The sequence below is a fragment of the Theropithecus gelada genome, chromosome 4 (genome assembly GCF_003255815.1).
Source record: "Theropithecus gelada isolate Dixy chromosome 4, Tgel_1.0, whole genome shotgun sequence".
Taxonomy (NCBI): domain Eukaryota; kingdom Metazoa; phylum Chordata; class Mammalia; order Primates; family Cercopithecidae; genus Theropithecus; species Theropithecus gelada.
The window spans coordinates 41863892-41890282 of record NC_037671.1 but is presented as its reverse complement, the minus strand read 5'-3'; the positions used below and the strand labels follow the sequence as shown (position 1 = coordinate 41890282).

Sequence of the window (26391 nt, the reverse complement as noted above, 5' to 3'; positions counted from 1 at the left end):
CTAAAATGTCCCAGTGGTTGAGAATTGAGAAACATCCTTTGTCATGATCAGTATTTACCAAATGATTAATTCACTCCACCTGAAGAGGAGAGGCCCAAGTAATTGGGCAGTTTAAAAAAAAATTTTTTGACAGATTATCTGCTAACTTAGTCCTGAATTCATATCTCTTGACTCCTAAGCTCCTTCTTACCAGCTTCTAATAATGACTGTCTATAAAGCGATAACCTAAACTTTGTGGATTAAATATCCCAGAGGTCATTAATGACTGTCTTGCATTTTATAAGAAATCAGATCTCTGAAATCATTCATGAAATACAATTCACTACAGATGAAATTTCTCCACTTTGGTACAAAGTGTTTTTGGTCCTGACACTACATTTTGAAGATATTAAAACCAAAACTAAAAGCATGGTCTACAGCTTGTATTAATTATCCTTGGGTAGTTTATGGAAGCATTTGAGTTCTTAAGAAATAGTTATCTCATATGATTAAAAAGGCCTGTCTCCATCTCAGGGCTGTTTCTGTATTTTAATGATTATTTTATTCTCCTAAAGTTTAAGCGTTTTGGGTTCTAATAGACCAAATGAATGAATAGCGAAAGCAAATTTAAAAAGGATGAGGCGTAAATGGCAATTCCATTTGTTGGACTATGGCTGATATGTTGGATTCTTTTGGCCTAGACAGCTCTTTCATCAGAAGTCCAAGTACTTGCGTCTAAATTAGAAAGTTTTGAGTGTGAAAACACGAACATACTGTTTTATTCTTCCCGTTATTTAATGCTTTCTCAGTGTTAATGTTCCTTGCTCTTTGGGTTTTGTGAGCTCCAGGAAAAAGAATGGAACCCTTGGTCACAACCAAGAATATTTGTATTTCTCCCTTGCTTTCCCCAGTATGCTTTTCACAGAAAAACTTTTTGTATGTGTAGAGCTGGATATTTTTAAGACTTCCTGAAACAAATGTTTATTCTAATTACAGTTTTATATGGGTTCTACCACTTAAAGAAAACCCACAGTGTGAAAATGTGCACTTATGGAAATAATAAATTACATCAATGCCTAACACCTGGTTCCTGATAGCCTGCACAAAGGATGGATAAACAAACGCAGAAATAGTCACCAACCACTGTAAGCAGGACCATAAAATAAGTAATTAGATCATATCAACAAATCAAACCCGTCTGGAAGCAATAGAAGGAACAGCTTTGGGTTTTCACTGTGGAGTTCATTTCAAGAACCTAACAGCAAGTATGGTATATCTCTCTCCTGTAGCTTAAGTAAAGTAACTTGAAAAGTTATAAATTATATATTTTTATAATATATAATATATTTTAGAATTTTACCTTTTGAGTTTTAAAAATTTTGCTCTGAGAGTTGTGAGAGTTTTATAAATTTTTATTTTGTAAACAGTTTGCATTCATTGTACAAAAGTCATCATTGGGAAAAAAAAAAGGGGGGGGAATAGAAATCACTTGTGATTTCACCACTCAAAGATAAGTATTATTACTGGTTGTAATCCTTCAAAATTTTTAATGAATACATATAAATATATATTTTAATAAAAATGGACTCATCCTTTATTTGCTGTTTTTTAACTTGTGTTTTTCATTTAATTGTGACATCTTTCTGTATCTATATCTGTGTACATCTCCAACAGAAGTTCTATGGGCTTTCTATACAAACGTCCATTTATTGACTTTTGAGGATTTGTAGACCCCTCCATCCAAAAAATGTATACAGAATTTTGTGAGTTGTCTCTGTATAGGCATTTTTTTCTGGAAAAAAAATTGCAATGGGACTTCTATTAGGTTTACTTTTTATTGATAAATTAAAGGAGAGATTCCAATCCTGCATCTTCCCATTCAGGAACATACTAAAACTCAGTGTGTTCTTGTCCTCTTTATTCGCTCTCTAAATTTGCACTTTTCTTTTATGTAGGTCCTGCATCATTGTTTTAACAATTTCATGGTCATTTTCTTTTAAACACTTAAGTTTTCAATACTTTTTATCATGATGTTATTGCATCCTAAGATCTGTCTTTACCTTGTAAACCCATCTTCAATTAATGCAGAACTCAATGATAATGTGTGACTCAATTTACATACACTTGCTTTAGATTTAATATTACATGAACACGTTTCCAAAGAGCTATATGCTGTTTTCCATATGACAGGATAAAATAAATTATTTTTTATCAAATGGAAACATACCCTCAAGGATTTACTTTGCATTTTTACATAACAAAATCCTTTTAATATGTCTTTTAAAACTTTAACAAGTTTTCTGTTAATTTTATATCTATGTATATAATCATATACATATATGCAAATGTATATGCACATATATATGTATGTTCTGCATTTTCATATATAAACCAAGGCTGTTATTTAAAATTTCAAAGGAACCAGCTGAAAAAAATGTATATTTCTAAACTTCAATGTTGTCTACAAATTTAATTTCATAGAAGACAGAACCATAGAAAAAAAAATTCAGAGATTTGGAGCAAAGGATGGGTAAAGCTTCCACTACTCCGTCAAATTAATGAACTGTCAGGAAACTCCATAGTTTGGAAACTTTAACCATGGAGAGAAATAACTTTGATAGGGCCAACCCATTTCCAGCTGGCCCTTATTCTCCCAAATTTCCCAATAAACTTCTTTCCCAAAGCTGTGCTCTAGTTTTATCCACTTGAGGCCTTTCTCTCCACTCCTTCCCACCTTCCTAACCTTGTTCTCCCACCTGCCATCTTGCCTCTCATTCCTTGATCCTCAGACTTGATCTCTGGCCCCTGTTCTGGTCAGAGGGACTGCCTTGGTGGCTTCTCGACAGTCTCAGATTTGCCTCTTTTCCCAGTCCTTTCCCTAGGTAGCTATCTCTCCACTACTCTTTTGTCAGCTGTGAAGCCAGTTTAACTTCTCTTTCACAGCTCATTCAGCCTTCATCATGATGATAGGCCTCTTCTATTTTCTAAAACCTTGTTTCTGTTGACTGTCATTGCTCCCTTCCTGAACGTGGCTTATCTTCCACATTTTCCTGCCTCTAGATCTCTTGCTCACTGACTCCCTTCTCCACTCCCACCCCACCACCATTCTCTTTCCTGTAAGTCAGTTTCTTACTTATTATAGACTTATGTAGACGAGTGTACTCGTGTTAACATTAAACACAATCAACATAGTGTTTGCCTACAGAAAACAAGAATTTCAAAAAATACATGTAGAATTTAAAGAGGGAGTTATTAGTATCTATGGATTGATTAATTTATCTAATTTTCTTCTCTCTTGTTTTTTAGCCGTAGGCATGATCTTTACCCACTTGGACATGTACAAATATTACAATTTCCTTTTGCTGCAGAAAGTATAAAAATAATCTATATATAAGAATTCATAATTCATTCATTACTATAAATCTATAAATCATAATTCATTACTATAAATCTTTTTTTTTTTTTTTGAGACAGGGTCTCACTCTGTCTCCCAGGCTGGAGGTGATCTTGCAGTGGGGTGATCTTGGCTGATGGCAATCTCTGCCTCCCAGGCTCAGGCGATTCTCCTGCCTCAGCTTCCCAAGTAGCTGGGATTACAGGTGTGCACTGCTACCACCCGGCTAATTTTTGTATTTTTAGTAGAGACGGGGTTTCACCATGTTGGCCAGGCTGGTCTCGAACTCCTGACCTCAAATGATCCACCTGCCTCGGCCTCCCAAAGTGCTGGGATTACAGGTATGAGCCACTGCACCCATCCTCATTACTGTCAATCTTTCTAACTCTCTGCAAATGACTAAATAAAGGTAAATGAATAAATGGAAATAAGTGGGAGGCTATGGGACAGTGAGAGGTTAGGCCAGTCCTCAGGGACTGAGCCACCCAGAGTCCTAGCTAGAGACCTCTGTTCCGTTCTGTTAGCACCCTCCCCCACCCCTACTCCTACCCACTACAGGTACACGGGGCTGAGGGCCCAGTAGAGTGGCATACACGAGAGGTCCGGGAGGAGCCGTAAGGCCAGAGGATGGGGGGCAGCAAAAGAGGCTGGGGTGATGCTGGCCAGCATCCAGTTCCCCTGCCATCTGGGTACAGGGGGAGGGGCATGGCTGGAGCAGGGTATTGGGCTGGACAAGCTGCCCTGGGAGGTGGAATGTGGGTCCTAGGTTCTGTGCCACTAGGTGTCAGACAAACTGGGCCTGGGGAGGACTCCAGGAGGACATGAGGTGGGGAAAGCCCTAGAAAAGGAGAGGCAAACACTTTGGCTCCGTGGTGCAGGGGGCTGAGCTTTCCTCTGCTCTCTAAGACAGTACAGGTGCTGGTGCAGGAGTGGGATTTGTGGCCAGAACCGTGCAGTGAGGGCGGCTGGGGGAAGTCAGGAGTCTGTGGCTCTCAGGCTGTGTAGTGATGGGGTGGGGGTTGTCCCCAGGCAGCCTCTAGGTCAGACAGTCCATGTCCCAGCCACACAGGACATGTCCCTGTCAGTCAGAGGCTGAGAATAGACACATCAAAGAGGTCACAGACACCCTTACTCATCCAGGTTGTAGGTGTAACCATGGTCTTGGCAGATGGAGAAAGATGGAGGAGGAGGGAGAATACTTCTGAGAACATCAACACCTCCAGCAGCTCTGAGCTCATATGTTCTCATGTGAGATCCAAGAGTGACAACTGTTCAGGGAGTTCCAGAATGCCTGTAGGGTCTGCCTTGAGGGGTTCAAAGGAGATAGAGGGGTTGGGTTCTGATGCATTGGCATCATTGCTGCTGCTGCTGCTATCCAGCAGGGAAGAAGACTGCAAGGGGTGAGTGTCTCACGCTGCCGGTCCAGTGAGAGTGAGCTCAGCTCACCACTGGGCTCTGGAGCTGTCAGGGTCAGAGGTAAGGGGTGGTCAACTGGGTCCTACTTGCATGTGAAGTTTCCTGGAGATGGAACAGGGAAGGCTCGGGCAGAGATGGAGGGCTAGAGACAGCAGGTGGGCTCTGGAAGGTGTTGGCATAGGCACAGCCACAGGCAGTGAGCTCCATACCTCCTTGTTCACCAGCCTTGAAGGGGCCACTCAGGCTGTTCAGGTGAATCTCATACTGTTGTCCACTGGGGACTTCTGGGATGGGCGTCTGTAGACTGGTACCCGACAGGGTCTGTATGGCCAGTATGGCAGGAGGGTGTCTCCAGGAAAGCCTCTACCAATGTCCTCATGAGTCACATAGGCCAAGCAGCTATGATGTTCCAGATGTTCTGCTTCCCCCACACCTTGTGCTGGTCCAATTTTTGCTCCTGCTGCTGCAGTTCCTTGATCTCTGCCTTGAGCTCAGTCAGCTTGTCTGCAATCTCCAGCCCTATTGCAGCCAGACCCCATGCCTTTCCACTGATGCTGTTCTTGGATTTTTTACTCCATTAGCCCTATGCCTTCCAATACATTGGTAATGCTGTAAACCTGCGGTTTCTGGCACACAGATAGGGTGTCAGCTGCCAGCTTGAGGTCAAGCACGCTGTCCTTGGCCTCCTGCAGAAGTGGTGGGAGTTTGGTGGTGAGAGTCTCAAATACTTCTCGTATCCCACTGAAGGTCCCTGGGGGCAGCATTGCCTGTGGCCCAGCCTCTGCTTCTCCTCAGCCAGGCCAGCTATTTTCGTCTCTTATTTACATTTGTTCTAGACTCCTGAGCCCATCTATACCTACTGAAGTTAAAATGTTTAGTCATAAGATATATATGCCTTTAAGTAAATTGGATATATGGAAATCTGGATTGACAAAAACAAAATCAATTGTATAACTTTTCAAAACGCTTCATCATCGCATTTAAAGGACCTTGTAAAATATGCCTTAGTGTCGTAAAAGTTGTCTTAGTTTATTTAAAAATTATTTCAGAATAGTTTTTGAAATTCTGTAAACAGAAGTACCTGGCCATGGATGTGTACATGCGCCTATAAATAGGCCATATCTTCACCATTAAAAAGGCAAACCAGTCTGGATTTTAATTTTGATGTTTCACATTTGCTATTTCAAATCACTAAAAGTATCAAGAAGTTGTGCATTTCTACATTTGAGGTACTACATGACTGTGCTTTTGTGGTGGAAGGAAATATGCATTACTAAGATGAATTTACCCTATAGAAGGACAACTATAGGAATTTCCTCTGCATCACCAAAACCGTGAACCTTCTGGCCCCCTACTGTTATTAAAAAGAGCTCATTCCAACACAGTTGCTGACATTGAACTCGATTCCTTGCATGTAAGGGTCCATGTCTTTCACTCACTGGTTAGGGCTAGGGGAGCGTATAATGTATATAATACCTGTCACAGACCAGGAAACTGTAAAAGGAAAAACTCTTGAAGTGACTACTTTTAAGTCAATTGGGATTGAGTCTTTCAGCAGAATCTCAGAAAAAGCAAACATGAAACTAATGACCCTGAAAAATTTTTGTATAGTTTCCTTTGGTCGTAGTCCTATTGGCACAACCTCAGCCTTCAGCTTTTCACATCCTTGGTGGATTATGTAGTTATGTAGTTAATAATAATTGTGAATTTACTGTTATCCGAACTTTCCTTTTGTGCATTACCTGCTATCTCAATACTGTATGTTTTTAAAGGACCACATCCCAAAAAGAAGCCCATCCTTTGCCCCCTACCATTTCAGCCTGTTAAAAACTCTTTTTTTAAAAAATATGGCAGACCATTTACTCTTTATTTGATGATCTCATTATGTTTATTTGATATTCTCATTAACTATGTTGTTTGCATCTTTCCTGGTTAAAAGTTCACAGGAAGATTCTAAATTGAAAATACAAATGTATGTCAGAGATTATGGCATGTGGAAAACACTTTTTTGAATTGACTGAGAGTCTTTGTAGTATGAATGCAAAGAGTGGGGATTCTTGAGTCAAAACAATTGTTTTCAAATCTCAGTGTTTCAATTTCCTACCTTAGTGACAATATGCGAGTTACTGAACTTCTCTTAGCTTTCCTATTCCCATCTGTGAAAGAGTGATAATAATTTATAGGCCTATGGTACAGATGAATAACAAAATATATGTGAAAGTACCTGACATTTTATAATGGATATTGAATGAATGTAAAAATGAAATAACTGGGACAAGGCAGGTATAAAGAGAACCAGACTATTATAGTCCCTAAAGGGCTTTTTTTCCACTTAAATAGGAAAACACGTGTAAAGTCACTAGCGCAGTGTTCAGGACATGGTTGACTATCAAGGGATGTTAGTTCCTCCTTCGCAGAACATTTCCGGTTACATCTTTGCTTGGTGTTCCAAACTGAAAACATGTTTATGTATTCTTGTGTCAACATTCAATAACCAGTTGCCTCATTGCAATGCTTCTTAACATTGGTTTGTATGCATATCACCTGGGAATGTTGTTAAATGTAGATTCTGACTCAGGAGGTCTGGGATGGAGTCGAAAATTCTATATTTTCAAAAGTCTCACAGCCAATTCCTATAAAGTTGGTCCAGTTGAATAGCAAAGCCTTAATAGGCCAGGCGTTATCCTCTCTTTGTTCCTTGCATTATCTGATTTCATAAAGCTTACAGTGTAAAGATGGTATTATTTTACACATTTTACAAATGAGAAAGTTTTAACCCACAGAGGGTTGATGAACGAAGATCATTGAAACCAATCATTCTGCCATATTTCTTATGCTACCACAATCCATTTTTTTATTGTGTAGCTATTCTCTCATTTAGTTATCATATTCCTTTAAGTTAATAGTTATCAAGTTTCCTTTTATACTTTCTAAAGTCTTTAAAATTTTTAATATTATGGATACATATTGTACATATTTATGGGACATGTGATATTTTGATACAAACTTATAATGTGTAATAATCAAATCAGAGGAATTGGGATATCCATTGCCTCAAGCATTTATCATTTATTTGTGTTAGGAACATTCCAATTCCACTCTTTTAGTTATTTTGAAATATATAATAAATTATTGTTAACTGTAGTCACCCCATTGTGCCACTGAATACTGGATCTTATTCCTTCTAATTATATTTTTGTACCCATTAACCATCCTCTGTTTGTCCCCTCCCTCCCCATTACTCTTCCCAGCCTCTGAAAACTGTTATTCTATTCTTTATCTCCATGAGTTAATTTTTTATTTAGCTCCCACGTGTGAGTGACAACATGTGACATTTGTCTTTCTGTGCCTGGCTTATTTCACTTAACATAATATCCTCCATTTCTAAATATGTTGTTGCAAATGACAGGATTTCAGTATGGAGTTTCCTCCAAAAACTAAAACTAGAACTGCTGTACAATCCAGCAATCCCACTACTGGGTATATATCCAAAAGAAAGGAAAATCGTATATGGAAGAGATATCTGCACTCCCATATTTATTGCAGTGCTATTCACAAGAGCCAAGATATGAAATCAGCCTAGGTGTCCATCAACAGATGAATGGATGAAGAAAATGTGGTGTATGTACACAATGGAGTATTGTTCAGCCATAGAAAAGAATTCTTTATATCCTTTTATATCTTTATCACTATCTCCCATTCTTTTCCCAATCTTTGCTCAGGTAATATGTAGCTTTGGTTTGTCAGTATCCCCATGTTTAACCCTGTCAGAGACAACTCACCCTCAATGGAGCCATCTTTAAATGGCAAAATGATTGAGAGCAGTGAGGCAGATTTTGATATGTATTTGGTATAATTAATACAAGCTAGTTTTGTAAATCAGAACTCCTTTCTAGCTCTCTGGAATGAGCTGTCAAATTCTCTCCCCAAATCAGTGAGGAGACAGTTGAGCTAAGAACCATCAGCTCTGAAATACCAATTTCCATGGTTCTACCACAGGGAAGCCCTGCCCCACCAACTGGGGTATTTTTCTTCCCCCTCACTATTTCCAGCTTTATATCAGAGGATGCAGTCCCATTGCTTTTCATCCCCTGAGCCTCGTTGATAGTAAATTATCTAGAATAACACTGTGTTGCTGCATGCTTCTGTTATCTTTGCCTCAGTTACAGCACCAGGCTCCCCTCCCACTCCCAGGGCACACCTCCCATTGCTGTCCCAGTTATTTGGAAACAGCCAGTGTTTCCATGCCCTGGGTTAGGTTTGCTCTTGTTTCTAATATCCTGCTCTTCTTTTCTCCCAACTTTCCCACAACCAGTGCCATAGAGATATGGTTTCTAGCCCATTTCTAGAACCTACTGCTGACAGGAACATGTTCATAATTTCTTTTTTACAAAGATTATTTGAGAATCATGAGAACATCTTAATCACACTCAATGACTCAATGTATAAATGATGAACTTATTTTAAAAAACAGTTAAACATAACATAATCATAAAAATATTGAAGAAGAGTAAGGTTAGCTTGGGTCGCTGGTCTCTTTTTTCACGAGGAGATGATGAATGTTCTTGAGCCAAAGACAACTAGCTGGTCAAAAATTTCAGGACTGCTGATCTGCTCCCTTCCCTCCCTCCCTCTCTCCCTTCCCTCCTGCCTTTCCTTCCTTTTTGTCTCTTCAGTCTTCTTATATGTGTTACAATGTACTTGCAGAATCCCTGCAGAGGGATTCATCATTAAGCTATCCATATATAGTATGAGTGTTTTTAATGTCAATAAGTACACAACTTCGCCAGCGCTTAAATTGCTGCTTAACTATGTACATAGCTATGCCAAAATTAATTTAACTAATCTTCAGATATGGCACATTTTGATTCCTTCCCAACTTGTTTTGCTGTTACAAGTCATGGTGCTCCCTGGCCGTGCTAAGATCTAAGCAACTGCTTTTCAGTTATTTCCCGCTTCTTTGTCCACCTATTTGCCTTCTCAATGAATGCTTGCAGGTGTGGGTTCTCCCTTTTAGAAATACATCACCCAATATGGTATTCAAATACATTGAGTAACTTTGTTATAGTATGGTAAGTATTGTGCTTCAAAACTTGGATTTTACCTGTTTGCTTGCTGTGTGACCTTGGACAAGCCATGTAATATGTCTGTGCTTCAGTTTCCTCACCTATGACATGGGGATAATAATAGTAGTTATCATATAGTGTTGTTGTAAAAATTAAGGAAATGATATATGCAAATAGCACAGAAGAGTGTCCAGCATTTAGTGCATGCTCAATGTTGGCTGTCATTAATGATGAGAAGCTTGCTTTGTGTTTTTATTCATACTATTAAACCTAAGTTTTTATGGAAATATGGCTACAGAGAGAGCTTTTTTTTTTTTTTTTTTTTGCAAGGAATATGAAGAGCTGAGAGGGGAGTGCAGTGGCCTCAAGAGGGTAAAGCACATATTAGGAAATGTGGTCAGTTCTGATTATGTAGCCAGGTATCAAATTTTGTAATATGATGGAGTCGCTGAACCAGGACACAGGCTGTCAGAGGTATTTCATTAGCAGTCAGTTCGGCTGAGATCTGTATAGTCACCAAACATCAAACCATCACCTACCATCAGCGAGGTTGTGTGTCCAGACACACTTAAATTATTACAGTATTTCTTGTTACTGAATGGTGTGCATTTCTTTTCTCTTTCCCTTAGGATTATTTTTTCTTCTTTCTTCTAGTGTAAGTAGAGACTAAGGAAAGTTCTTGTTGACTTGGGCTTGTCCTAAAAAAGACTTGATTGTACTCACTTGACCTCCTTAGTGAGCCTTTTCTGTAAACAGTTTTCCGCTGTTCAGCAGAGTTCTGGCAGCTGGGAGACCCCTCAGAGGGAGCAGAGACTAGGTATAAACTTGGAAACTATTTTGGTAGATAGGAAAATGTGGGGAAGTTTGGGTCATTTATTCACTCTCAACTACTAGAAGAATACAACAAAAACATCTGAATTAAGCATTTTTCTGCATTTTAATTATTAGACCAAGTCCTTGCTTGATAAGAAAATAAACCCAACAGTAAATCAAACGTATGACGGAAAGACCAGGCGTGTTTCTTATCTCTGTGTTCTCAAGTGCTGAAAGCAAAACAGTATGTCAAAAGGCTGATCTTCATTCTTAGTTATGTACTAGACTAATCAAGTCCCAGAAAGAGTAAGGGGATCCATCCTTCTACTTAGGCAGAAGTTCTTGCCTATTTCTTTGGATTATGTCCCTGATCCTCCTTGTATCCTACACTGTTGCTGTGTGGGACAGGAATCTTGATGGAATAGCCAAAGCCCAGTGCACGTGAGCAATCTATGAGTGGTCCAGCTCATCAGCAGGCTTGTATCTTATGAGGTTTTCTTCTGAGCTAGGAGTCCACTTCAGCCTTCCTTCAGAGAAAGTTTCCTAGAATGTATACTTGTGATTAAACTATACGGAAGTTGTTTTCTAAAGAAAAAGCAAGAAGAAAGAACTGATTAACCATTATTTCCAACTTCATATTGTCTGCTAGAAATTTTATGGACACTGGAAATTACAAAGTGCTTTCACTCCAGAGAATGAGTGTATATTCTAGAACCCACAGTGAATTTTGAAATTTCAAAATTTCTGCTATGTATTCAGGGAAAATACAAGTAGCTAAACATTACTATTTTTTAAGCCTCATTAAGTCAGAATTGTAGATCAAGGCCTCATCATGGGTTACAGAGGAACGTAGCAACTGTATGAGTATGTCACCTCAGTGTCCATCAAGAGAGGAATCCATAGTATGGAATATTACATAGCCATTAGAAATGAAATACCTCTACTGCATATGCACTGATGGGGAAGCTCATCTGCCATAAATTCTTTAGAAATATAATGCTGTAAAACATTATTCAAAATGTGATCTCATTTTTGTAAAAACAAAAAAGTATAAATGAATATATAGATATAGGTATCTGCTTCATTAAGAATAAGAATAATATATTTCAACTGTTAACAGTGGATTTCCCAAGGTATCAAAATTAAAAAAAAAAAAGGTTGTGGGGAATGGTGGCAGGGGAGTGGGAGGAGTTTTTAACTTTTTAATTTATTCACATCTGTATTGTTTGGAATTTTGTTCATAAATATGTATTTTCATAATATTTTACATGATTTTTAAAAAAATGTATCAGGTATAAATCTCTCTGTATATCTGGTGGTTTGAAGCTCTAATCCAAAAGGAAACACAGTGTCAATCAGCAAATAGTGCAAATGACAAGTATCTCTTCACCTAAAGAAACTCCTTCAAAGTAACAGTATAAATTGTCTCATGCTTGTAAATATATAGCTGTCACATGTCACAGATTACAAGAGGTAAAAATGAAATCCAAGGCTGTTCTATGATACAAATCATTACATTTTATCTGAGTGGGCTGATAGTAACAGCAGAAGGGAAATGTGTATATACAGTTTTAAAAGATGCTGAAAGTCTGCAAATATTTTCATAATAGTCCTAGAAAGATATGCTGCTGCTGTATTATGATACCAAACATCATAGATACTGATTGTCATCCTTACACCTTCCTTATTAAGAGTTCCATCTCAATATAGAGGGGAACCATGTCCATGGCAGTGAATTCAGTAACGTGAACATATTTGTGTTGAGAACCTAATGTGGGGGACTGGAAGCACAAAGATAAATAAGAGCCAAGAATTTCCCTCTGATACAAAGTACTAGAATGCTACATGGGCACACGGTGCTATGAATAGACTAGGACTTTTTTTTTTTTTTTTTTTTTTTTTTGAATCAGGGTCTTGTTCTTTTGCCCAGGCTGGAGTGCAGTGGCACGGTCTCGGCTCACTGCAACCGCTGCCTCCAGGGTTCAAGTGATTCTCCTGCCTCAGCCTCCTAAGTAGATGGGATTACAGGCACGCACCACTTTGCCTGGCTAGTTTTTGTGTTTTTAGAAGATACAGGGTTTCACCCTGTTGACCAGGCTGGTCTTGAACTCCTGACCTCAAGTAATCGCCCACCTAGGCCTCCCAAAGTGCTGGGATTACAAGTGTGAGCCACTGTACCCGGCCAAACTAGGACTTTAGAATAGAGTGGTTGGATGGCCTCTCCAAAGGGAGGTGTTTTGTTTTCTATTTTGTTTTGTTTTAGGATAGGAAAAACAAGATGATTGTAAGCAGAGAGGAAAGAGTTGGTATAGAGAGGAGATGAAGAGATGATTAAGGGAAAGGAGGTAGTTAACAAGATAAGCCCTGGAAGAAGCAGAGAGAGAGCCCAGGGGAGAGACTGGCCTTGAGAAAGAGGAAGAATATCATCCAGAATCTGTAAAAGCAGGAAGAGGGCCTGAGCAGCGAGGCAGATACTCCGAGGCGAAGGACGAGGAAACAAAGGAGTCTGTATGTTTCTCCATCTGGTGAGAAGTGACTTTATTGACAGAGAGTGAGAGTAGTGGTAGGCGTGGGGGCTGTACAAAGATTTGGAATAGGCACTGTGAAGAGCAGAAGATCACCTGGAATGATTAAAAAGATAGTGGGGCATCACTGAGGTGCCAGCTGAGGCTGAGTTGCATGAGTTTTTAGTGAAATTAATTTAAAACACATTCTCGTTACTTTTTCTAGCAATGCAGCAGCCAGGCACAGGGGCATAGAAATTCAGAGTGGCTAGAATGGATGGGCCGTAGAAGTCAAATGATTTCTGTATTGAAAGCTTTATAAGAAAATTCACTGGAAATTAGTCAAATAATTGCTTCACTACAAATTTCACTTTGTCAATGTTTCTTTTCCCTTAATTTGTATAGTCAAATCTGTACTTCTGTAAAGAGGTGGGAACAATATCCTGTACTTTAAATGTTAACCAACTAGATACTGCCATTAGAATTTCTAAAACTTCTAGCTCACAGTTGCTTCTCATACATTATGTATTTTTAGGCTGGAAAAACTAATAACATCCTTTTTGGAAGACCAGGATCCGGAGAGTAGATTAGAGGTTGGCGCAGATATGCGTAAAGTTCATCACTGTTTTCATCATTTAAAGGTAAACTTCAATGTTTCCCCAGTAGAAGCCATTTTCAGCCATGTTCAAGCTGCACAAAAGCTTTTCTAGTTGACCAGTTCTTGGAAGGTTAGGATCCAGCATTGCATGTCCAGAAAATGGTATAACCTTTGAACCAATAGTATGGCTATCACTGAGTTTCTTCAGAGATGGTATCTTACTTGCCAATAAATAAACTCAGGACATGGACTTCTAATTCTTTTGCCAGGAATATCATCTACCTTCTACACAGGGTAAGTTCCATATTTTTTTTTAAAAAAATTCTTTTCAAGCTATGTCAAGAGAATTGCATTCTGCATTTTTTCAGCAATTTGATATACCCATGATATTTCAGTTCTTCTCTGCCTTAGGTTTTAATTTTCGTGATGAGGAGCTGGGAATATAATCACTTTTACTTTTAGCTTGCTTGTATTTTTCATACTTCATTAAGATAATAAACATTTGCTGTGAGTTACTAAGGGCCAGGTATAGATAAGGCAAAGTTTAATAAGCAAGTCATGGAGATGACAGATGTTGTAAAGAATAATCACAATGCATGATAAGTACTAGAATAAAAGTGTGAATTAAGTGGAATGATGTATAGAGAAAGGGAAAGGAGTCCAAGAGGAGATAATGTTGAGCAGGCATTTCCCAATTTAGGGAAGAAGAGATAAGATAGGGGAGAGGGGGATGAGGAAGGAAGAGGGAAAGAAGGCAGGTAGAAGGGAGAAAACATGCCAAGACAAAAAAGCAACTGCATCGCAAAGACAACACACCTGTGTCGTGCAGGTCACACATGCCTGATGTGTGCAGGGAATTGTTAAAGGAAAAAGAGTCAAAGAAACAAAAGAAATTCGGACTAGAGATATGGATACTAAGCTCTTATTTTATCTTGCAGAAACTATTGAATGACAAGAAGATCTTTGGAAACAATACAGTCTCCAATACAGTCTCCTCTGAAAGCAAAGACCAAGACTGTCAAGAACCATTAAAAGAGGAAGAATATAGAAAGCTACGAGATATTCTAAAACAGAGAGATAATGAAATCAGTATCCTTTCTGAAGTGATGAAGAAACTTCCTCTCTCCTGGTTTGAAAGGGGTAAACAGCTGTCTTTCCTGAGCCACGTGGCTGAGCTCCCTACCCAGCTTCCATTTCACATTGCTTCTTTCCATTGAGAAGTCAAAGGTCCCTTCAAAGTATTGCAACTAGTGAAAAAGAGTTTCTATAAAAGAAAAAGATGTGTTTGTTTTTATCCTGACATAGTTACTCTTGCAGGGAACATTTCAGTTTATTTCAAAGTATGAGCCTTTTTACACCATCTTTTAACATTAATTTTTAAAAATATATATTTTTGGCTCCTCTGTTGTGTTCTTTTTGTTTTAGCCCTGAGCCAGTAAGTTAGCTGGTTATCTTTAGCAAGCTGACCGGACACCAGGCTGACCACAGCCTCACCATGGCCCAGAATTTGTGGCTGGTGCGTGGGTGAAACTCAAATGATGGCTGAAAAATGACAAATGGTATTTAGCTTATGAAGAGCAGAGATTGATTTAAATGTAACTTTTTATTTAAAAGCCAGATCTACTGCTTTGAGTTCCACTTACAAATGTTCCCAAATTTGGAAGTGAGTATAGATGAGTGTTCAAGATAGAATTCTTTTTTTTTAGCTAAACTGATCAGTACCAAATAAGATAGAATTCTTACTGGCGCCCGGAGGCAGTGTATCTTGGGAGCTGAAAGTGGTAGTAGCCCATGGGAGCATGTGCTGCCTCCAGTTGTAGACAAACTGGTTACTTCTAAGGAGCCCTGTGGGGCTGGGTGGACCTCGGGCCTCCCAGATATTTCTTCAGTATTGTTCCTCATTTTATCTTTCAAGCTTCTTGTAAAAAGATTTGACATTTTCATTACGTTTGCAGAATTTAAACATGCACAAGAAATCCTTTCGGTCAGTTCTTTATAAACAGATATTTTTGTTCATTTTAAAAAATTATTAAAAGATACTTTAGCTTCAGCTGTTTATGCAAAATGCATGAAAATAGTCTACATAAAGGAAACCCAGTAATAAAGAGGTAAGAACAAACTAAATGGGAGGTAGGTATGTTGCCTGATTAACTTCGGTCTTTAATTTTACTTGAGTATTAGCAGACCCTGTGTGTCAGATTCAAGTGAGTTTTAGCTGGCCAGGGTTCAGCTGAGAATCCCCCTGGCACGCACACACAAGCCTTCGTCCGTCAGTGCTGCCCACGGTGTTGTCACCCTCACATTCCTTTTCCTTCCTCTTACACCATCCATCTCCAGGCATGGTCTCAGCCTGGACCTCAGTCCTGGCCCCAGCCCCAGTATGAGCTCTGTTTCTTTTCCTGGCCTTGATCCTAGTCTAGGATCTTCTCCTTTAAATACTCCTACCAACTTCTTAATCCCCTTCTGGGCTTATGAATATCTGTGCATATAAGAGGGATGAAATGAGGTATGACAGAGAGAGAACAGTCCAAGCTTGTTCCTATATGTTTGTTTTAAAAAGAGAGTGAAAGAGAGATATCCATCACCTCCCCTCCTTCACTGCGGTGAATCCAGGCATTGCCGTTCATGTGAGGCTACCCTAGCTTCTTTACTGACTGTCAGCAATTCAAACAGGGCTCCCTCCATCTGAGACTCTTATTCAAAATGATGGTGTATGGGAGTCAGAGTGGAAAGAATACTGTACTTCAATTCATACCTGGATTGAAATCCTAGCTCTTCATTTATTAGCTCTGTACCTACTCAGTGACGTTGCTTTCTACTCTTCAGGAGCAGGACCATAAGACCTGCTGAGAAAAGCCCATAAATGCTTTGAGCACTGCAGAGTGTGATGTAATTGGAGTTATGACTATGAAGACAATGAGTAAGCTCAGAAGAAGGAAGAATAGCAGCTAAGATTTAATCCTCTCAAAGCTGTGCTTATCAAAGACCAACAACCAAGAAAGCCTCCTGAAATCTCATAGTTACTCAGAGTCGGGTTGGTGGATGTTTTCATATCTTTCTTTGTAGAACACAGAAGGCTAAGACTGTGACACAACAAATGGGAAAGATATGGCTTCCAGGAAATTAAAAAAAAAAATGTTTATAATTGAGTTTATGAAAGACAGTAATGCACCCCAAATGACTGCGAACAACATCAGATCTTCTTGGAAAGAGAGTGAAATGATGTCCTGTAGGTGACATCCTCAGCTTGAATAAAGTTCACACACCCCTTCACAAAATATATGACAGGGGGATTCATGACCCAGCAAAGTGCTTGGCACAAAGGCCATTCCCATAAATGGGAATGGGGAGAACAAGAAGACAGGGGAAAGGTGAGAAGAAGGAAGGCAGCACAGAAGATAGATTCGTATTGTGATATTTATGAAATGTGCGTCAGAACGCATCATAATTCTGATTCGAATCTTCAAGGGGCTTCCCATGATACTAAGAATGAAACCAAACTCCTCGCGCTGGTTTACAAGGGCCTGGGGGATCTTGCCCCGCCCACCCCTTCCCCTCCCCCACGGACCTCATTTCTCATGCCTCGTCCCATGTGTGCTAGGTTTCAGTCACAGTTACTTTCTTGTTGTTCTTCTAACACGAGGTTCCTCAGCCTTGGCACTATCAACATTTGTGGCTGGATAATTCTTCATCTCGGGAGCTGTCCTGTGCATTGTAGGATGTGGGATCACAGGACTGCAGCATTGGGAGCCACTGCTGGGCCTGTTTCTCTTTAGGGATTTCAGCATCTCCTCTGCATAGATGTTCTTCCTCTGGCTGGTTCTTCTTATGGCTCAGATCTCACCTTAAAGGTCACTCTTAGGCCTTTTGTAGCACCCAATATAGAGCAGCTGCCCAGTCACCCTTGACCTTCTTCACATTAGGTATCTGGCATTCTGATATTGTGTGTGTGTGTGCGTGTGCATGCGTGCGTGCATGTGTGAGACCTCTTTCCCCAGTAGGATGTCTGCCTCATGAGAGCAAGAAACTAGTCTGCCTTGTCATTGCTCTATACAGATGCCTAGAACAGGGCCTGGCATCTATAGCTCAAGCTCCAACAAATATCACTGAATGAGTGAGTCAGTGGATATTGCCATCACAGTGTGTGAACCAATGGAAGTATGTGATGACATTGGTAATCAGTTCCATACAAAGAGGAGCAGCGTGTTGCGGCAGAGCCCTGTTCTTCTCTGTCGTGTTAATTCTTAGACACTAAGAAGCTGTGAGCATTTTTGGTAAGTACCTGTTGTTTTGGGGCAAGGAATGGAAGCCACATCAGAGAGAGCAAAACTGATTATGCTTCCAGAAATCACCAACTGGGAGTTAAAGCTGAGGAGGAAGGTGAAGGTCATATGACTTCATGCTGCTTGTCCAAGAATAAATATCATCTGGGTACCTCTCCCGCTTTCTAAGTAGCAGTGCTCTCTCTCTCCCACACCAGACCACATGTAGACTCCCATTTTAATGAGTCTTCTCTAGCGATGCAAAGGCATTGAATTCATCTTACCCCATATGCAGTTAGAGCTCTGAGATTCTCAATAGGGGTTATAGTCTTTCCATTTAGTGGATTGGACAAAAATCTCTTAGAGTTCTAGGCATCTTGAACCCAGAATGAACAGTGAAGTGGGGTAGAGGGGAGTGGTTTTATCCTTTATCATCAATGGTCCTGGCATATCTCAATGGCCCACAAAAGGTGCATTTTAAAATGATATGTCTATGCTAATAATTTGCTGCTTTTCAGTTCCATTTGAGACCAAACATTAGTGGCTTAAAAAGCCCCCATCTAAATGTACTCTACATAAGCAGGTGTTGAGCTTGGGGCGCTCTGGCTGCATCTTTGTCACTGCACTGGCCACCAGGATGAAGATGGCTGACCTGCCAGCTGGGTGGGTTTCGCCATTCTCCCCTTCAGCTCTTCTGCTGCCTCCTGAGCAGGTGCGTGCTCAACCAGGGGGCTGATACGTATACATAGGCTATGTACGTAAATTCATGTTGTATCTGGGAAGATGTATATATAGCCTATTGTCTACTACTATTCAGCCTTGAAGATGTATACATAGCCTACTGTCTACTACTATTCAGCCTTCATTTGACTTTTTGTAAGTGCTTTCATGAGATTGTGAAGACATACCTGGTTTACATTTTAAAGACCTTGGGTTTGCTAATTTTTCATATAATGGTGCTATATTGAAAGAATGTCCCCTAAATTGTCTATAACTATATATGGGGCTTCAGGAAGTTGAAGCCTTCCTTCAGTCAGTCTTTACCACATGATAAATAGCAAATGTTAGGAACATTAATGACACTTAGGACATTTGTGTTTTGATTACTATAAGCTAGCATCAGTCATTCAATCCTTAAGTCAAGTTTCAGATATCCTGGTCAACATGTTAAAAAAAGAAAAGAAGAAAGCTCAGGAGGCCCTCCACTTGGCTGGCATGGATAGACGTGAATTCAGACACTCCCAGAGCCCACCCTTCCCCCCGGGAAACCCAGAAGAAGGTCAAAGGATGCGACTATCCTCAGCTCCCTCACAGGCCCAGGACTTCAGCATTTTGGGGAACAGATCCAGTTTGCTCCACAAGAAAACAGGTCAGTTGACTAAATTTCCAATATTTCTCATTGTCTGTAATGGATTTTGATGTAGTACCCTTTAGTTTTAAATGTATCGGGACAAAGGCTCACACAATTTATCTGTTAGAGTTATTTTTTATAACTATCAATTGTCTTAAATTAAATACCAGTTTCCCAAACTGATGACTGAACCGAGAAGAACCAAGTAAGAATTTTCACAGAATTCAGTGGTAGAATAGATGGGTTCAGGGTAACAGTAAAAAAGTTAACTTTAGAGAAAGGGAACAAATAAGATCCGATATTGCTGATATGATGACAATGCAGTGTTTATTTCTAAATTCAGATGAACTATCTGCAGGAAAACTATCTAAAAATATTACCGGGCTGGGCACGGTGGCTCACACCTGTAATCCCAACATTTTGGGAGGCCAAGGCAGGCAGATCACGAGGTCAGAAGTTCAACACCAGCCTGGCCAATATGGTGAAACCCCATCTCTACTAAAAAATACAAAAATTAACCAGGCATGGTGACGTGTGCCTGTAGTCCCAGCTATTCAGGAGGCTGAGGCAGGAGAATGGCGTGAACTCAGGAAGTGGAGGTTGCAGTGAGCCGAGATCAGGCCACTGCACTCCTGCCTGGGCGACAGAGTGAGGCTCTGTCTCAAAAATAATAATGATAATAATAATATTACCACATCCTTAAGTGACAATAAATTAATAAAACTTTGTCAGATAATAGCATTTGGCAGGGTTGGGCCAACTCAGAGGCACCTTTCCTGTTTCCAGCTTTTGAAAGGTGTGTCAGTGTCCTGCTGGGAGCAGGAGACAGTGACTGTGCTGGGAGCCCAAGTTCATTCGCGTATGTTTCTATTAGGCCAGCAGAGCATGATGTGCACTCAGGTAACTGATGCCTTTCCCTTAAAGACATTGAGGAACCAGACCTATGGAATGTCCTAGAACAAATGGGTAAAGCCCTTCCCTTTTTGGCAACATAAGTTGAAATTTTTTGGATAAACATGTGTTGGAATGGACTACCTGACACACATGGTTTTCTGAAGGATTCAGCCTGGGAATAATTAAGCAGTATGGTGCTCACTAAGAAGCACATATTTTAGTTAAGACAAGATTGAGAAGCATAGAAATATATTTTGTAACATTACAAATCTTTATCTCTTAATTCCATATCTCCTTGCTTTGAATATTTTTTCAGCAACACAATAGAATGAACTAGAAATCCCAGGACACCAAGCATGCTGTTTTTACCGTTTATCATGATGGCAGTAGACAATGAAGATCCATAATTCCTCCCTGTGATAGTTTTCTGTACATCTTTGCTGGTTGGGAAAAGGGGGCCATCTGGATTGCTGAATTCAATGATTTATTCATTTATTCATTCCTCTTTCATTCAACAAACATTTATAGAGCACATCCTTCGTTTTAGGCATAGTGCTAATTAGTATTATTATGGCCACAGCTTACAGAGTCCTTATATACATCAGGTACTATTCTAAGTTCTCTTCCTGGATTAATTCATTTAATCTTTATCCTATAAGTTCTTGTTTTATTCCATATTACAGAGGAAAACATACATGGACAAATACAACCTCTGACCTCAGTATGTACAGATTGACAGGGAAGAGAGCCACTGAACAACCGATTACAGAAATACACATCTGTGTTACTGAGAAAGCACATACCAGGAACCCAACCTCCAATTAAGACCAGAAAAATCCCAAAAGTGGGGTGAAGGTAGAAATGTAGCTAGAAGGAATATTGCAAGCAGAGAGAATCAATGGCACGGATAGCTTTCCAGGCCGTTGTGGTGGAAAGGAGCATTTTAGGAAGTACAAAAGCCAGGTGTGGTTAGGATCTGGGGAGTGAAAGACTGGGAAAACAGGTTGATTGACATGGGCAGAAAGGACTGCAGAGGACGCTAAGACTGCATGACCAGTTAGGAGGCTATGGCAGCAGTCCAGGCCAAAGGACAGAGATGATAAGAGAGAGGCAGGGGCATCAGAAGCGTTTATGAGGTCGAGTGGACAGGGACTCGTGGCAGATTGGATGTTGAGGGTAAAGGGTAAGGATTGGCCCCCAGGTGCCTGGGTGGCTGGTGAGGCTTTTCATGGAGACAAGGAACAGTGAGTGCCTTCCCTGGCCCCACAATTTCCCCAATTGACATTGTTGGTTATAGAGAGCATGGGACTGGCATCTCTGCTGAAATAAAATAGGTACTCATGTTAGAACCTCATGGCTTATGATAGAAGGGGACCTCTGTTTACTGGCCTTTTCCAAAGACACACACTATTGTACCCACGCATAAATGGTCTCAGATATCACTGCCCAGCCCCTTGTTGTGTGCCAGGCCTTTTCTATTTCTATGTCTTCTTGCCCACACCATCTCCCTTCTCATAATTCTTCTTCCCCACAGCATCTTATAATCACTCTCCTTCCTTATAATTATAGTCAAGACTTTCAGTAACTCTTTTCCTCCCTTGATATTGCTATTGAGACAGACTAGAGTTTTGTTTGGAGAATGAATAAAGTTTACTCGAATAGAAAGTCACTGAAAAAAGAATGGAAATTTTTTGTAAAGTCCTAATACAAATGAGGTTAAAGTTTTGGAGAAGAGCCTTCTATTTGAAAGGGTTTTTGAGTTGTTTTCGCTGTCTTTGGATATAGTTCTACCAATAACTTTAAACAGAGGTAGGCTTACAAATGGAATGATAATGATCTCACCATTTGGAGGAGGGATTGATTGGGGATTTTTTTTTTTTTATTTTGGCAAAACTACACATAGGATGAAAGTTGTTGTGGATGAATCAAGGCGGCAAAGCAACAGGTAATGGGATAGTTCGTTACAATATTTAAGATTCTAGGAGCTGATCAGTCTTTATTATTCCATTGTTTTATATATAAGAAGCTTGTATAAACTAAACCAAATATAAAAAAATTGATAAATATGTTGTTTTGAAAGTATTTCTGCCTTATGTCAGTGTTAACGGTTTCTATTAACTGTCCCCAGGGCTGCCTCTAATGCAGAAAGTAAGTAAATCTGACCATCTCTGAAACTGTTGTGAAACTCTCTCCCCTTTGACAACCCTCTCCCATCTCCCATTCACCTCCACTTTACCGCTTTATGCTGAAAATAACCCCCTTCAAATTAGAAAATGAAACCGAATTCATGGGTCCCTAGAGAGCCCTGCAGTCATTGCGCAAGCAGCCTGACACGGCCAAGGAAGGTTAGGGGCTCTGGGGCTTTTTGTTGTTGTTTTGGAGTTTAAATGTCTGTTTTGGTTTCATTGAAATAATGAGAGGGATTGTTCGGCTCCATAGTTTGCAGAGTTGTATTGTGCGCTTTAAAATAGGAGTTTAAGGGTTGGAGTTTTTAAAAAATTTCTTTCTGTTTTAGTTTTCTGACTGCCTGTTCTAAATAGTCACCTGGAACCAGTCAGTGTTCTGAGAGCCCTGATGACTCACCACCTCCTTTAACTCTTTGAGATGCCAACAGAACCCACTCATCCCAGATGATGCCATTGGCATTCTAAAAGGTGAAATGAAAGCCAAAGCTGTAGCCTGGAGGCTCCAGACCCTTATCTCCTACTCCATGAGAATTTGTTGAGTCCCTGCTGTGTGCATAGAAAGGCCCAGGGTGCACGTTGTAGGCAATGCCATGGTGAACTGAGAATGGGGCTCTGCTTTGGGGAGCTTACATTTAAACAGTGGAGGCTGGCTTTCTACCCAAAGAGCAGAGACTGAAATATCAAGTCCTCTAAGCAGGAATTGGAAGAAACACTGTGTGAATTCAAAGGAGTAGGAGAGGATTTAATAAGTAGATTGAGAAAAGCATTACAGAGCAGGTGACATGAAAGTTAAATCTCAAAAGATGGGCAGAATTTGGACATTCAAAGGTGGGTAGAAGAAAGAACATTTCATAACATTTAGTCTTAAAGAATAATGTGAACATTTGTATGTCTTCTTAAGAGAAATGTCTATCAGGTTACCCTTTTTTTTTTTTTTTTTTTTTTTGAGACAGAGTCTCGCTTGGTTGCCCAGGCTGGGGTGCAGTGGCACGATCTCGGCTCACTGCAAGCTCCATCTCCCAGGTTCACGCTATTCTCCTGCCTCAGCCTCCTGAGTAGCTGGGACTTACAGGCGCCTGCCACCACACCCGGCTAATTTTTTGTATTTTTTAGTAGAGATGGGGTTTCACCATGTTATCCAGAATAGTCTCAATCTCCTGACCTCATGATCCACCTGCCTCGGCCTCCCAAAGTGTTGGGATTATAGGCGTGAGCCACTGCGCCCGGCCAAGTCACCCATTTTTAAATTGAATTATTGGTTTTCTTTCTATAGAGTTATTTGAGTTCTTTATACATATCTTATCTATTTCTGATATTAATCCCTGATCAGATGTATGGCTTACAATATTTTCTCCCAATTCATAGGTTGCCTCTGCACTCTGTTGTTTAATTTGTTCTGCAGAAGCTTTTTATTTTGATGTAACCCCATATGTCTGATTTTGCCTTTGTTGCCTACAATTTGGGGGATCAAATCTAAAAAATTATTGCCCAGATCAGTGTCATGTAGTTTTTCTCCTATCTTTTCTTCTAGTAATTTTTCAGTTTCAAATAAGTTTAACTCTTTAGTCCATTTTGAGCTGATTTCTGCATATGGTGTGAGATAAGCATACAGAAGAAGTTTTGTTCTTCTGCATATAAATAGTTTTCCCAACACCACTTACTGAAGATTCTGTCTTTCTCATTGTGTATTCTTGGCATCTTTGTCAAAAATCAGTTGAGTCTACATGTGTGGTTCATTTCTGAGCTCCCAATTCTGTTCCATCGGTCGATGAGTCTATTTGTATGTTAGGACCATGCTCTTTGTTCTTTTTACTCATGATAGCTTTGGATATTCAGGGGGTTTTGTGGTTCCATATGAAATTTGGAATTTGTTTTTTCTGTTGCAAAGAAAAATGATTTTGGAATTCTGATAGGGAATACATTAAATCTATAGATCACTTCCGTAGCATGGACATTTTAACAATATTTATTCTTCCAGTTTATGAACAGATATATGAAAAAATGTTCGATATCACCAATCATTAGTGAAATGCAAATTTAAAACCACAAGAAGATACCACCTCACACCTGTCAGAATAGCTAGTATCAAAAAGACAAAAGATGACAAGTGTTAGGGAGGATGTGGAGAAAAGGGAACGCTTGCACACTGTTGGTGGAAATGTAAGTTAATACAGCCATTGTCGAAAACTATATGGAGGTTCCTAGAAAAACTAGAAGTAGAATTACTGTATGATCCAGTCATGCCACTTCTGGATTTGAAATCAATATGTATCCAACAGATTTGAAATCGAGACGTCAAAGAGATGTCTGCATTCCCATGTTCACTTCACCATTATTTACAGTAGCCAAGTGATGGAATTAACCTAAATGTCCATCAACAGATGAATGGATAAAGAAAATGTGGTACATACACACAATGTACTACTATTCAACCTTTAAAAGGAAAGACTTTTTGCCATTTGTGACAATACGGATGGAATTGGGGAACATTATACTAATTGAAATAAGCCAGGCACGGAGAGACAATACCACATGGTCTGACTTATACATGGAATCTAAAACAATCAAACTCAAAGGAGCAGAGAGTAGAATGGTGTTTACCAAAACCTGGGAGGAGAGGATGAGGAGATGATGGTCAAAGGGTACAAAGCCTCAACTAGATGGAAGAAATGTCATCTTTTACGTTGAGATATATTGTACTGCATGGTGAATATAATAAGTAATGCACGTTTCAAAATTGCTGACAGAATAAATTTCAAATATTCTGAACACAAAAAAAGATAAGTATTTGAAGTGATGGATATGTTAATTAGTGTTATTTAATTATTCCACATTAAATTCATAAATCATGGCATCACTTTGTACCTCATAAATATATGCAATGATAATTTGTCAATTTACAACTAAAATTAAAAGTTAAGAAAATAATAATATGAGCAAAGTCTTAGGAGCAGGGACACAAGGAAACCCGTGTGGAGTTGACAGGAGTATTTGTTTAGCCAGAGCTTTGGAGGTGTACAGGAAATCAGAAGAAATAAGGCTAGAAAAATAAGTGGGAAATTGCTAGAATGGTTGCCTTAGGGAGAGGGAGTAAGGGAATAGATGGGAACTTCTTTTAACTTTGTATGCTTTCATATTGTTTTAATTTCTTACTTTCCTTTATTGAATAAGTGGAGTCATGTTATGGAAATCTTTGAATGCCAAGCCAGGGGACTTTTTTTTTTTCATTTGGTTGTAAAAGAACCACCAAAGTGTAAGGGGCTATGGTGATAGTGGTGCTCTGGGGAGGTATTTTTTAAAAGAACTCTTTGGAGTATATTGGAAATGAGGTGCCTGGAGAGCAAGTAAATGGTTTAGGAGATGTAATAGACCAGGGTGGGAGTAATTAGAAACAAAGAAAAGGAGAGGAACATAGGGATATAGAGTGGAGGGAGCCCACTGCAGTTCTTCATGGCATAAAGGAGGGCTCTGCTTCTCTCTCTTCCCAGGTTTCTCAGTACTCCTGGCACTTAGATGCTAATTATGCAGCTATAGACACAAGAAGAACAGGGGATCTGGTGCTTCCCTAGGCGGCTGCCTCAAACCTTGAGTCAGTTCCTTGAGTTTGTTTTACTGTTGCTCAAAGAGTTGCTCTCAACACCAAAACTACTATATTAAGCCTTTACAAACTACTTACAAACTACTTTTTGTAAAGGCTTAATATACCCAATCCTCTAATAGGTTTAAAAGAAAAGCTCCAGGAGAAGTTGATAGAGGCAAAACTCACTCATAAAGCAACCAGAGAAATAGAATAAAAATCACATTGTTTCTAAGGTTCTCTCCAGCTTGCTTTGCTGCAGGCCTTAGGCACAAATGTCTACCTCTGCTCTTCGAATCTCCCATGATCCCTGTCATCCTCTCTTTTGGAACTGACCACACTTTCATCTTT

The 26391-nt window shown here is 39.7% G+C and overlaps 1 protein-coding gene across 3 annotated transcripts in view; it reads left to right on the top strand.

Annotated features, from left to right (window-relative positions):
- Positions 1-26391, top strand: part of KIF6 (kinesin family member 6) — a 375342-nt gene that overhangs the window by 163251 nt on the left and 185700 nt on the right. For 2 of the 3 annotated variants that reach the window (XM_025382856.1, XM_025382857.1), the window contains exons 11-13: positions 13708-13813; positions 14709-14859; positions 19183-19401. In XM_025382856.1, the coding sequence (XP_025238641.1) occupies positions 13708-13813; positions 14709-14859; positions 19183-19401 (476 nt within the window). Of the gene's footprint in view, positions 1-13707; positions 13814-14708; positions 14911-19182; positions 19402-26391 lie in introns of all 3 variants that reach the window. The other variant, XM_025382858.1, reaches the window with a different exon arrangement.